The sequence below is a fragment of the Gobius niger genome (genome assembly GCF_951799975.1).
Source record: "Gobius niger genome assembly, chromosome: 18".
NCBI lineage: Eukaryota > Metazoa > Chordata > Actinopteri > Gobiiformes > Gobiidae > Gobius > Gobius niger.
This window is the reverse complement of record NC_136869.1, coordinates 14,739,421-14,751,998: the sequence shown is the minus strand read 5'-3', so window position 1 is coordinate 14,751,998 and position 12,578 is coordinate 14,739,421. Positions and strand designations below refer to the sequence as shown.

At 42.1% G+C, this 12,578-nt stretch overlaps 1 protein-coding gene across 2 annotated transcripts in view; it reads left to right on the top strand.

The window, feature by feature from the left end:
• The first annotated feature begins 217 nt into the window (after positions 1–217).
• The window catches only part of myripb (myosin VIIA and Rab interacting protein b), a 139,716-nt gene continuing 127,355 nt past the window's right edge, over positions 218–12,578 (top strand). Inside the window, exons 1-2 of one of the 2 annotated variants that reach the window (XM_079575796.1) lie at positions 218–422; positions 8,793–8,990. In XM_079575796.1, the coding sequence (XP_079431922.1) occupies positions 8,881–8,990 (110 nt within the window). In that variant the 5' untranslated portion in view covers positions 218–422; positions 8,793–8,880. The remainder of the gene's footprint in view (positions 423–8,792; positions 8,991–12,578) is intronic. The other variant, XM_079575797.1, reaches the window with a different exon arrangement.

Below are 12,578 nucleotides of genomic sequence, written 5' to 3'. Positions count from 1 at the left end.
TCTGCTATCTCTGCTTTAGCATTTTACGCACAACAATAGCACCGCGTCCGTCTCCATCATCACCATGCACACGGGAAGAATCATGGTCGGGTGCCAAACTGCCTCACCTCGCTCCCGCCTCCTCCCTCCTCGCGCGGTGTAATGCAAACCTCGTGATCGCCCATTCAGCCGCGGTGGTACCTACGTCCGCTGCCTGCTGCCAATGTTGCTGATGCTGCGGTGCTCTCGGGGAAGAAAACATTAACCTGACAAACTAAAAAGAAAAAAAGAAAAAGAAAAAAGGAGGGACACACAAAAAAAAGTATCCCGGGAAATCGTGGCACAGGTGGCGCAAAAGGAGGAGGAAGTTGTCGCGTCTTGTTTGAGGCAACGCTGCAGGAGACTGTCATAACTGGCGCTCATCCGGCTTCTCCAGATTTTGTGTGAGTCTTTTTCATTCGCATTGATGGCTCTGATTGTGATGTCACGCACGTATAGATGCAGGTTGACGCCAAAGTCGCCCGTTTTGATGCACATGGCGGTGGCGATCGCGTTTTTTGTGTGTGTGTGTCGCTCCTCCGCGCGCACAGGTGCAGAAGCTGGCGTTCTGGTCTGGTCACCGCGATGTTATCATTGAGTCACCGCAAACGTGGCAGCCAAAGAGAGTGGGGAAAAGTCACAAATGCGGGATGTGGGGGTAAAATGGGGTTGTGACAGCGTAGAGAACTGGGCAATACAGAACTAGAGTAGCAGGTGCAGCAGGTGCTCATTGAAACTACAGACTCATTTTCTTTACTTGTTTAAGATCAGCTATACTAAACTGGCTGTTGATTAAAATTAACCAGAGCGAATGGAAGCTTTACTTGTTCATTCCCGTCTGTTTTGGTTCGGTTGTTTGTTTACCTGTTGATTGTGGAGAGACATTTTTAAAAAGGGACTGTGCTTCACCCACAAGCACTCTTCTTTAGCCATTCAAAACCTCCCCATTGATGATGCACAATCACAACCCAGCCCACTGTTTTTAACACATTGTCACATGCGCAGTGAGTCAGATGTGGTTTAATTAACATCTGTTTTCAATAGTGACTATGTATATACCCTACGCAGACACAATCTTAACAGATCTCCAGGTTTCTCACTTTACAGGTAGAAGCCCCCCTCTCTGATGCTTGGCGGAGGTGAGGTGAAAAGTCAGTAATTGGTTAGTGCATAGTGTCTTGTGATGGATGAGACCGGCATGGATACTTAACCTTTTCAGTCATTCATTCATTTGTTGCTGTGGAGGAGCCGCTCTTAATTTGTACTATGGTCACTGCATTGCTATAGCACTTGCAAGAATGAATGGGACTGTGTAGCTGTAAAGTGACATCGGCTTTAATGTACTAGGGGCCAGGTAGGAGTAGGATGACTCTGTCCAGAAATCAGGGAATTGGGAAGAAGATGTTGTGCAGAATAGGGACGAGTGAATGCCTATGCACGAGAAGGTGAAGTTTTAGTTGTGTAGGAGAAGAGGAGGCAGAGGTTAAGGCTATATGGAGACAGTCTGTTGTAGAAAGCCTTGAAAGTTGTATCAGAAGCAGCATATGGGTTTCGTGCCTCTTAAAGTCAACATGAAAGTGCTACGCAAACATGAATTGTGCTAAAATCGTGATCTTGGCACTATAGAAAAATGTATCTATTTTTTTGTTAATCGCCCACTTCTACATGTGAGTATAATAATAATGATCCATTGTGATATCTGGCTGCTTTGGCCCATTCAAACTATGCTTAAACACTGCTGTGCATCTTGTCAGAATCCTTGCATGGTCCTGTGATTCCAAAAATTGCCACAGTGATAAAATGTTGGTCGTGACTGGAGTTTGTGGCAGAAACACCTTGAAATACACACTTCATTTGTTGAACCAAGGCATTCAAAGAAAGGCCAGCTCTCGCTCTCGCTCGACGATCTGTTCTTACCAGGTTTTGTCTTAATGTGATATCCCATTACCGTCTTTAAATGCATAATCCATAATGTGGATTTTCTTTCTTTCTCTATTTTAATAATTTTCTCCTCCTCAGTCCCTGTTCCCCTGATGGATTCAATAGACAGTCAAAAGGCTGTTCTCCAGTCTGCTCCCTGTCTGCTGCAAATTAACTCAGATGAAATTGTCTTGTTATTTACACATGCAGTGATTGACCAAAGGGCAGAGTTTGGTATTATTTGTGTGTTAACTTTTTTAAGCCTCAAGTTACTATATTGACAAAAGTTGAAGTGCATGTTTTTTTGCAAACTAACATTTTGCAACTATAGATGCCATACCCATATGTGAGAATTGTTTAGTTTTACAAGTTTTAAAGAGCAGGGATAGCACATACTTTGAACATACACACTCTACTCATAGGTGTACCTCTGAAAAACTTTGTAAATATTAGATTTATGCATTAATTGAATCAATCAAAGTTTAAGTTTGAGCTGTTAAAGGGAAAAGCTTCACAGGTGTCAGACACTGTGCTAGTGAAAATTATATATATATTTTTTTCAAATGCTGAATCAATCAATAGCCCTCTTTTCTATTTCAATGCTATTTATACGCCTTCATAAAAGGTCAACTTTACTGACTGACAGGAGAGATCACTTTAAAGAAGTTGTTCAGAATTCCCTGCTACCAACTTGACACACCTCCATTCTTTAGCAAGAAGAACAGTCTCAAAAAGTGTGAATGAAACGAAGGAGTGATGCTTTGTTTCATTCACACTTGTTTCAGTAATCCTGCACATTTTTAGTTTGTCACCCTCGTCTGCACTCAGAACGCCTGCCCACCCTCTGGTGTACGCCATCAGATTTCCATGAAGCTCCTCTGTGTTTCAAGGTCCAGAAACCTTGACCAAACTTGTTTTGGCGCTGTCCATGGTCAAACTTGCTTCCGTACCCGCTGATTAGCATGTCTATAGCGCAACGTTTGGGCTGAGTAGGAGCGCACATTCAGATCAGGCAGAGCCAGTCCTGGCGCAATAAGTGGGCAGGACAGACTCCCGTGGCCAATGGCGATGTTATGTAGAACAACCTTTTCTTCCAACCAGACTCCGAGGGCAAGGTAGTGAACACGTGCTTTTGTTTGGGTCGCGTTAACGCAATTACTGCTTAGTGCAGACTGACACTTTGGTTCAGCATCAGTTTGCACACCCCTCAACAGTTTTCTATAAACAAGCCACACTCCTTCTTTTGCTAAACTTTTCTCATAAGCCGCTTTGTTTACATCGTAGTATCACATATGAAATATGTCATGTTGTTGAGTGTTCATAAGTTTGTGGATACGGCATCATGCAGACGTTTTGAAGTGTTTTGGAGCAATGGCTGATGTGTGGCGCGGTGTAGCTACCAGGCCACTGGTACCAGGTTTTTGTGGTTCTATAGGGGTGTGCGTGACTGCGCGCTGATCTACGGTACGAAAGGAGGCCTGTGCATAGGCGCAACCAGACATTCACTTGACTGTTCATATTAAAGACACTATATGGAGTTTAAATATGTTAAAATTATGTATTTTCCTCCCCCTACATGTTCCAGCAATGGCCTAATGTGTAGAATGAGCCCAGACCTATTTACCACAACTGCCTCTAAAATCCTGCACTGTCACTCAAAAAGTTGTTACTTACGCGTAAGACCTGAGGTGGCAGTAGTGAGTATAAAATGACCAACTTGCATCCAGTCCCTTTAAATGTATCTTGTTATTGGCATTAGACCAATGACCACTGTACCAGGGACACAACCCCCGGGGTTTTTGCTAAAGCAGTGCTTGTACTTCTCCGTGAGGCAGGCGAGCTGCGCCTTGACTTCTGAAAGAGAGAAAACCTCCTGTTGCAAACGGATAAATCTAGTCAATGATATAATCACGCCCTGAGCTTATGCTTTCAACGTGTAATCGTTTGAAAATGAAGCAATTTAGTCAGATCTGATTTCATTACATTCAGGTAGACTTATCTAGGTAATTTCATTTTTTGTTTTCAATTTGACGATTGAAGGAATGATACATGGATTCTCAAGGAAGGACATGAAGCAGTGTGATGTTAAGAGGAAAATAATGTGATGGCTGCACAGAGCTGCACTCTCAGTGTTGTAATAAACCACGCCTCAGTCGACCTTTTTTTAAGCTACTCCCTCTCACCAGTGGCGCAGGCACATAGCGCATGCAAGATAGCGTGTGTCCAACGTAGCGTTTTGAGTTGCGCTGTCCTCGCGCCAGGCGGAAGATCTGGCCCATACAGTTATACCACACAAATATCATGGCTAAGGAGTGTTATGTAAGTAAAAGCCTGAATACAGCATGATAGGGCCTTTAGTATCTTGAATGTCTATGGACTATAATTTAGAAAACTAATGTAAATAACTACTGAAATACTTAAGTGTGATGATGCAGAAATATCAGACCCTCAGGCGCATGTATCACAGCTCTATCCGTTGATTTGATCGAGAGTACATGAAAATATAATACTCCCTTGGATTTTAGTTGACCCTTATGATCTTAATGTCAAACCTTCATATCACTGCACCATCAAATCTGGTTTAGCTCAAAGCCTTTGTAAAAAAGAAAGGCAGCCAAGCAATAAATGATGGAACAGTTTGACTCTTTCCACAAAGATACTGTAGCTTAGGATCTTTCTCCTATCTCCACCCATTGAAATGAGTTAAAACAAATTATCAGTCATTGTCATTAGTGATGACACGGTCTGTGTGCGCAATTACAAAAGCTCACAGGCAGTCTCCTGCTCAGACATGAATGGCGCTCCGGTGCTGTCCTTGACACCACTCACTATAAAAAGCAGGCCTGAATAATTGCCTTCCCTTGTGGCTGTAGTAATGGTGCATTAATCTCCTACATGCTTTCCCAGGACTTCACAGATCAAGCAGAGAGAGACTGTTCTGCAGACATGCCATGATGTGGGCCTACACTGTCAGAATCTACTTTAAAAGCTTACTAAATTAATATGGGCCTTACGGGTTGTCTTCATTATAGATTGCTTGTCGACAAGATACCTTTGAAGTTTGTATGGAATTAGTTTGGTCCTTGTATTATATTTTATTAGACCAAACTTTTATTTTATGATCACATACATTCAAAAAGTTAAGGGTCTTTTCTGCCTGGAAGCAAAGCAAAGTCAAACATTTTTTTAAGGTTCATGGTTCATTTTAAGGTTTCAGGTTCAAGAATTCTTCTAATAAGACGACAACACAGGTATAATAATTTGTGTTGTTTATAATTACTATAAGGTTGAGATGTTAAAGGGGCTAGATGCAAGTTAGCCATTTTATACTCATTACTGCCACCTCAGGTCATACATGTAACTGCACCTTCTATATTAAGCTTGTGCATGATGGCAATTCGGACACGAAGTAATACCGTTTGGAGTGACAGTGCAGGTTCTGGGCTCATTCTACACATTAGGACATTGTTGGAATATGTAGGGGGAGGAAAATACATAATTTTAACATTTTTAAACTCCGTATAGTCCCTTTAAGACAGGGGGAGGGGGCCCAAACCTTTTTCCTCTGAGGGCCAAAACACACTGGTATTACTACGCCATGTCCAAGTGATTCCATGATTAGTATTTCTTTAATTATGCTCGAAAAGATTGGTTTGGTCTCCTTATGAACTCATTTAATTAACCCATATCCTATTACTTCTCACCGCTCCATTGTGGGCCAATCAAACCCCTTTAATGGCCTGTTTAAAAGGATTGATTGGATTTTACCCATAATTCAGTGCTGTTGGTGCAACTTGTCAGAATTCGCAGCTTTAGCCTATTGTGGTTGTTTTGGGTTGATGGGGAGTGTATGGAGTAAACCCACCCAGACACAGGGAGAACATGCCCTTGATTATGAACTTTGAAACAGTGAGAGAGAAACTGCTTTGCATCAGGGACATTTTTCTTTAAATAGCCGTTGTTATTTGTGCATTGCAGAGTTATGTATCACCAGGTTAAAAGTGTGGAGAGGACCACCCACCAGCGAGGCACAGTGTCACTCTGCAGGTTTATATTGAGAACAGACTCAGAGATTGGCAGAGCCTGGTGTCCATATTGTTGGGTTGAAACCGTGTGGGCGATCTGCGCCACATGTCGGTCCACATGTGGCTGGCAGAGCTGCTGCAGTTTGTGTGGGAAATGTGATTTTGTCCAAATGCGTGGCCTTTTTACAGAAAGTGGATGAAGTCGTGCTTCGAGCTTTAAGAATAATATTAAACTGTTGACGGTTTGTCTGAGGTCTAACATATGAATAAGAACCTACTTACTGCACTGCCCATATCTGCTGGGATAAGCGTGAGGGTCAAATAAATGCTTTTCTATCCATGCTGTGTGCCTTTGTAAGATACTTAACATTTTCTCAATCTGCTGACTTTTTATTGCCCCCAAATTTGGAATCCGCGGTCCCAACCCTATCCCGCTGTTCATGCTTTTATTGGACAAACAACGCTAATGCCTTTTCTTCCAGCTTTCCTGGAAAAGCTTTGAACATATTAAAATCATGCGGTTAAGGAACATTAACACATCTTAAAAAGCAAACTTAAAATATGAATACAAATTAAATCGTCACTTAACTTGTTATGCAGAGGGACGGCGACTGAACTTTGAGCGGGAGTGATGCTGCACACGAAAAAAGAATACTTCGATCATTGGCTCAATAATTGAAGGGACATAATTGTGCGTCTCTCTGAGTCATCATGGCTCTCCTCTGCCGGTGCACAATCTGGTTTAAACACTGCAGTTAATGGACCTTCTCCCACTGTCCATGTCCCCATCCATCTCTCCTGCAGTCAACACGCAGCTTTATGGAGCGCACTGCCAGCCTCACCCCTCAATCACCCGTTTGTTTGTTTGTTTTTTATCATGGTTTTTATCATCTTACACCTAACCAAGAACATAACATATACTTTGGGAGTGTTTACATCATGTACAGCCTAAAGGAAAAGCAGGCTTCTTAAAGTGTGTTTCAAAACTGTGTGTTTGCCAAGTGGACTAAACCGCAGGGCACATACCAGACCAGATGACCTGTTTTACAAATAACCAAGGCCCTCCCACTAAGGTCTTGACAGAAGCCGTATTGTGGTGGCAAACTTTCATTTGTGTGTTCATTCGTGTGTTGAAAATGTTATCACATGCAAGCTTGTACTGAAATTGATAAAGATGTCCAAGAAGAACTGAGCTTTCATATTGATTTATGTGGTGCTGTAATAAAGTAACAGATCTGAAAGATGTGATACATTTTCTTAAAATCAATGCATTTGCGGATATTGTGTATATGTGTCACCGCCGGTTCACCTATACGTTTGGCAGCATTCCCAGACTTGAATGCTTTATTCCATAGCTTCTTCTCAGTTAAAAGACCTGTTGCAATTCAGAGTTTCTAACTGAATAAATATATTGTTCGCCAATGTGGGAAAGAGGATAGGGGACAACTGTAGTAGCCTAGGATATCATGCAACAAAATGTTATACAGTAATACAGACAAAGGAGGACAAAATTAGCCTACTCCAATTTCAATTACTCCACCACTACTTTAACAAACCCAGAATGATGGATGTGTTTAACTACCAAATAAGGATACAGGGACACGGAGAAGGACAAAGTGGTTAAACAGCCCAAATTTGTGGATATAAGACACATGCTAATGCTAGCTTTGAATGCTGTTGTTTTCAAATCTCCCTGACAATTTGCTGTGTCAAAACATCCCACTTTTGACTTGACTTTACGAGTGTGTGCGGAATATGTTCATAGTCCGCCATAAAATGTCTAAAAAGAATGAGAAAAAGAATGATTTCTATCACAGACTTCTTTTCCCATAGATACAGACGGCATCTCGTCATAGAAGGGGGCGTGGCCTCGCCGAAGGGGAAAACAGAATCTTTTGGGAAACACAATTTTTCTGGCAAAATATAATGTTATTCATCACATACAAATAAAGTCTAAATCGGGTCCATATGTATGTTTATTGTAGCCTGGCTAACGCCAGACTAAAATCACAAGTGATATTTAGTCTGGGGACCACCAATTCATTTTCTCGTAGGAGAGGTGTGGTTTATGATCGTCCATAGTGCGTCTGCACGTGGCCACAGCCAATCGTATCATCGTATCCGATGACGTATGACGTATCCGCTGTAAACTTTTGAGCTAAACTATTTGAAACACGGCCTAAAGCTCGATCGAAAAATTGCGTCGCGTCTGCTCATGTTTGATCCGTAAATATATATATATTTTTTTAATCCTTCATAAACTACAAGCTTCCGTATATCGAATAGCTCGTCATCATCTTCTCGTCCCTCCTCGTTCTGTGATTGGTTCCCAAATCCATGCAAAAATTTCAGCCAAGGTCCCCAGGCTGATGTGCAGTTCGAAATGATTCGAGCGCACACAGCAGCATGGCGTTAGCCAGGTTATGTTTATTGTTCAGTAGAATCGAAAAAACTGCAGTCGTAGCTAGCACTAGCATTAGCATGGTGCTAGCATGAAGCATCATGTTAGCATTCTGCGTTATTTATGTATACTATCTTTATTTAGTAGAAAGCTATATTCATAACGCTGAATTTGTTAAGTAGTTTTTGAATAATTAGAGAAAGTTTAGATTTGTCTCCAAATTGTTTTCCCCCTTAACTGTTTTCAAAGATGCCGTCTGTATCTATTTGCAAGGCCACACCCCTAGTATGACGGAGTCTATGTTCCCTCGTCAAAAGCAAACCTTGAGTTGCTTTCACTTAATAAATTCAATTATAAAATGTAAACTTCATTGCCGTGGATCTCAAAAGAATGTGTATAAGCCATAATAATCCATCTTTCTATCCCAGGGTGGTCCCAGCCTCGGCCCCCAGAGCAGCGCCCCCTCTGGCCACTCCTGTGGTCCCTGGAGCTGCAGCGGTGGCACAACCCGGAGCCATGGGGCGTAAGCTGGACCTGTCCGGGCTGACGGACGATGAGGCGGAGCACGTCCTCAGAGTGGTCCAGCGAGACATGAAGCTGCGGAGGAAGGAGGAGGACAGGCTCAGGTGAGACTGCTGCCTGCTTTGGAAATGTTGATTTTTGGAGGGACAAAAGAGGCGCAGAAAAGGCCCAAACTGAGCTTGCACAAAACTTTATAACAGTTGATGTATTGAGCAACTCTTTTGTTGTTACACATGTGTTGGTTCGTGTGTTTGCATGATGGGAAGTCCATTAACGGATTCCAAGGAACCACAAAATAATAAAGTCTACAAACACAGAATGCAAATACAACACTGTACCTTAACTTCGGTAGCAAGTTTTCACTGCTTTCATTGTACCCGGCCCTAGATTTCAGTCATTTATTAATGAGCTGAGAAAAACATTCATATTTGCCCATATGGTCGAAGATATAAACATGAGCTTCAATAGTGAAAAATCTTATTTGGCTCCATGGACATTTACCTTTTACACTTTTTACATTTCCTGCAGAACCATAAGACGTCTGACGTTTAGGTCCGGGGATTACATGGGCACATTACAAGCCTGTAATAATGTTTAAAATGTGTAGTCCAATAAAAACCTTCACACCCCTCATTGTCACCCTGTGGCATTGTGTAGTTGACCTAGTTTCTGTAATTCCCTAAACATACAGCCATAGAATAAGTCTTTCCTCTTGCCCTCTAGGGTTTAAGCTACTGTAGAAGCTGCTTGTTTTAGCAATTTCCTCACCACTACCTTCTCTGAATCTATTGGCAAAACCACTGTGGCGTAGTAAATATTATACCGGCGGGAGGAAGGTGCTTGTCACGTTTGGTGCCAGTGGTCTGACAGTTGTTTTGGGCATCGAGCTCCCGCTTGAGTACACTATCTGTTCATCCTCTCTTTCTCTTTCCCCGTATGGAGCTTGCATTCAGAACTCTGGAGGGATTTGAGTTGCGACAGGTCTCTGTGGGGGTGCGACAGTAAAATGTGATATTTCAGCAGCTTTTTGCTGTGGATGCTTTAAATCCCCATAAAATATGTTTTCCTTTCATATCGTATAACTTTTATACCCTGTAATTTCATAAACGCAAGTATGCTCCCTGGACGCTCTCACTCATGTTTTTGTGGAAATTTGATCTCTTTCCTCATACTTTGTACATGAAGCCTGATCCGAGGTGGTTTTCTTGTTTTTGACTGGATTTTTCAAGTGATTAGATTGCTAAACAACTTATCCAAGCTCAGGGGAACAAAGTGGCTTCAGAAATGCAAACAGCAAACAGGGTTTTGTGTTGTTCAAAAGCATGTTTATTCCCTGGTGACTGAGTCCCAAATTACTGGACTGAAAAAAATGCTCTCCCTCCAACTGTCATAAATAATGCCAGTGAATTTATGTCTGGGGCTATTATTAGTTCTGCTCAGTGCGAAGCAGAATCAGATGAATGTTAGGGCGATGTGCGGCGCTCATTCATTTAGAGGCAGTTTATCAAAAAGTAATCAGGCTTTTATATTGGCAGCAGCATTGACTCGATACAGTGTGACTTAAAACATGTTTTCAAGAGATGTGGGTGTTAAGGTAATACATTTCAAAGCACAAATTGAAAGATAATATCAATTTCGCACGAATGCTATTATGATTCCATCTTCATTTTTGTGTTGCTGGGTTGTGTCGGACCTTTAGCTTGTCAGGATGACTGAAAATGTTGCTGTCGGATTTTGACATTTTCCTGAAAGGTCACTAAGGAAGGAGAAAATGATGAGAAAAGCTGTGGATCTAGATCAGAGTGAAACTGGCCTATAAAGGATTCTTTACCGCCTTGAGTCATGATAACATTGTGGTGGCTCAAAAGTTACAGCAACTGCTGCCGAAGTGGTTTCTCTTAGATCAAAGTCCATTGTGAAAGAGGTCTCTACAACCCTCTCTGTTGAGTCAAGGATGCTTTATTCAGTCACATAAGTCATTCAAACATCAAGGTCCAACAAGTGGTTGTGCTCCAAAGAGCTGCACAATATGAGAAAATATGCAATATTCGATACCTGTCTTGAATATTACAATTTTTCACATGCTTTGTCTGACCAGTTTCAACAGCTAGCCCAACAGGAGCTGCGTAAGGCAGAACAGTAAATAAGAAAATGTAAAGTTCAGGCAAATTAAGTATTCAGGCAAACATAAAGTCCAAGTGTCAGCAGACGGTGGTGACGAATGTCCCCTGTCCTTAGACTCTCCAGCATGGTGAGGAAAAACTCAACTTACTGGGAACCACAGAAGGAGAGATCCACTCCCATGGACGGACAGGCTATAGAGACCCAGGGCCGATGGGAGTCCCTCAGCAGACGGGCCAAGATCACAGCACGTAAAGTCCTTGTTGTAGCTTCAGTTCTTCTTGTCCAATCCCTGTAGGCGGGGTCCCTCCGTTCGATCTGAGACAGGCGCTCCCCCAAGGGGGAGTAGGACAGGGTACATTTTGTGAATAGTAATGAACAGACTTCAGATAAAAAGAAATATTCTATCATAATGAGACAAAATCTGCAGTAAAGAAGAACTAGAGGATAGTGCTCATTGTACAGTTCTTCCCACAGCAGTGTTTCTCCTCAGGCTAAGGTTAACGTACTCCTAAGGTTAAAAAATGTATCACATTTAAAACTTTCACATCCATTCATTGTTAAAATAACAATACAGGACTTTTACCCAGAAACAGTATCCGCAAACCGTGGATTTGCAAGTAGCCCGTTTGAACTTGTTTTGAAAAATTAAGAACGTTTTAACTCATTGTAGTCATTTATAATATTGCTTCCTACTTTGCTCCATAATATAACTTTTCAGTAGTGAGTTATTGCCTACTTTAGGAAATACCTCTGCATTTATCATAATAGGCTGGCAGTTTTCCGCTGGAGCCTGATTGTCTCTCTTTGTGCGAGTTGTACTTTGCATATATCCCTATGGACGAGGCAGTCCCTCTCTAGGAGCTGTCACTTGTCTGAAAGGGGAACACAGGCTCGGGTTGGCAGCAGATGGTGCTGGGTGCTTCAGTTGGTAGCCATGTCTCCGCAGATCTACTCATCCATGCATGACTGCCATTTGTTTTTCTTCCTCCGAATGAAAGCGACCCTGCAGAGTTGTAAATTACCTCGATGACGGATTCATGGCATACTTCATAAACCTCAGCTGGCGCATAAAAACGGATAATATGAACAGCGCTCTAAAATATTTAACACTAAATTGCCCTCACCTGTATTTAACTGTACCTATTGCAAGAACTCGATCAACTTTGACAGAAATGTTTACACTCACACTAACCAAAACTTAACCAAAGAAACACATTACAAAAAGCTGGAAAGAGTGTTAATGGGTAAACAGTGAGCTTTCTTTCAGAATCATTTAAAAACAGCCCATGCATAAAACCAGCTGTCTTTAAACGGCTTGAACTCTCTCGGTTGGGTTTTGTGAGCCGCTTGTCTCCTCTTGTTTGTCCACTGAGCTGAGGAGAGGCCCATTAAAGAGCAATGGGACACTCACAGCTCAGGTGGGGGCTTCTTAACAACCAGTCCCAGCCTGACCTAAGAGAGGCGGACCAGAAAATCATTACACACAAACAACAAGTGAATTTCGCCTTGAATTTCTCTCAGGATCTGCACCAAAACATTTGAACAATTAGTGCTACAGGAGCTTGACT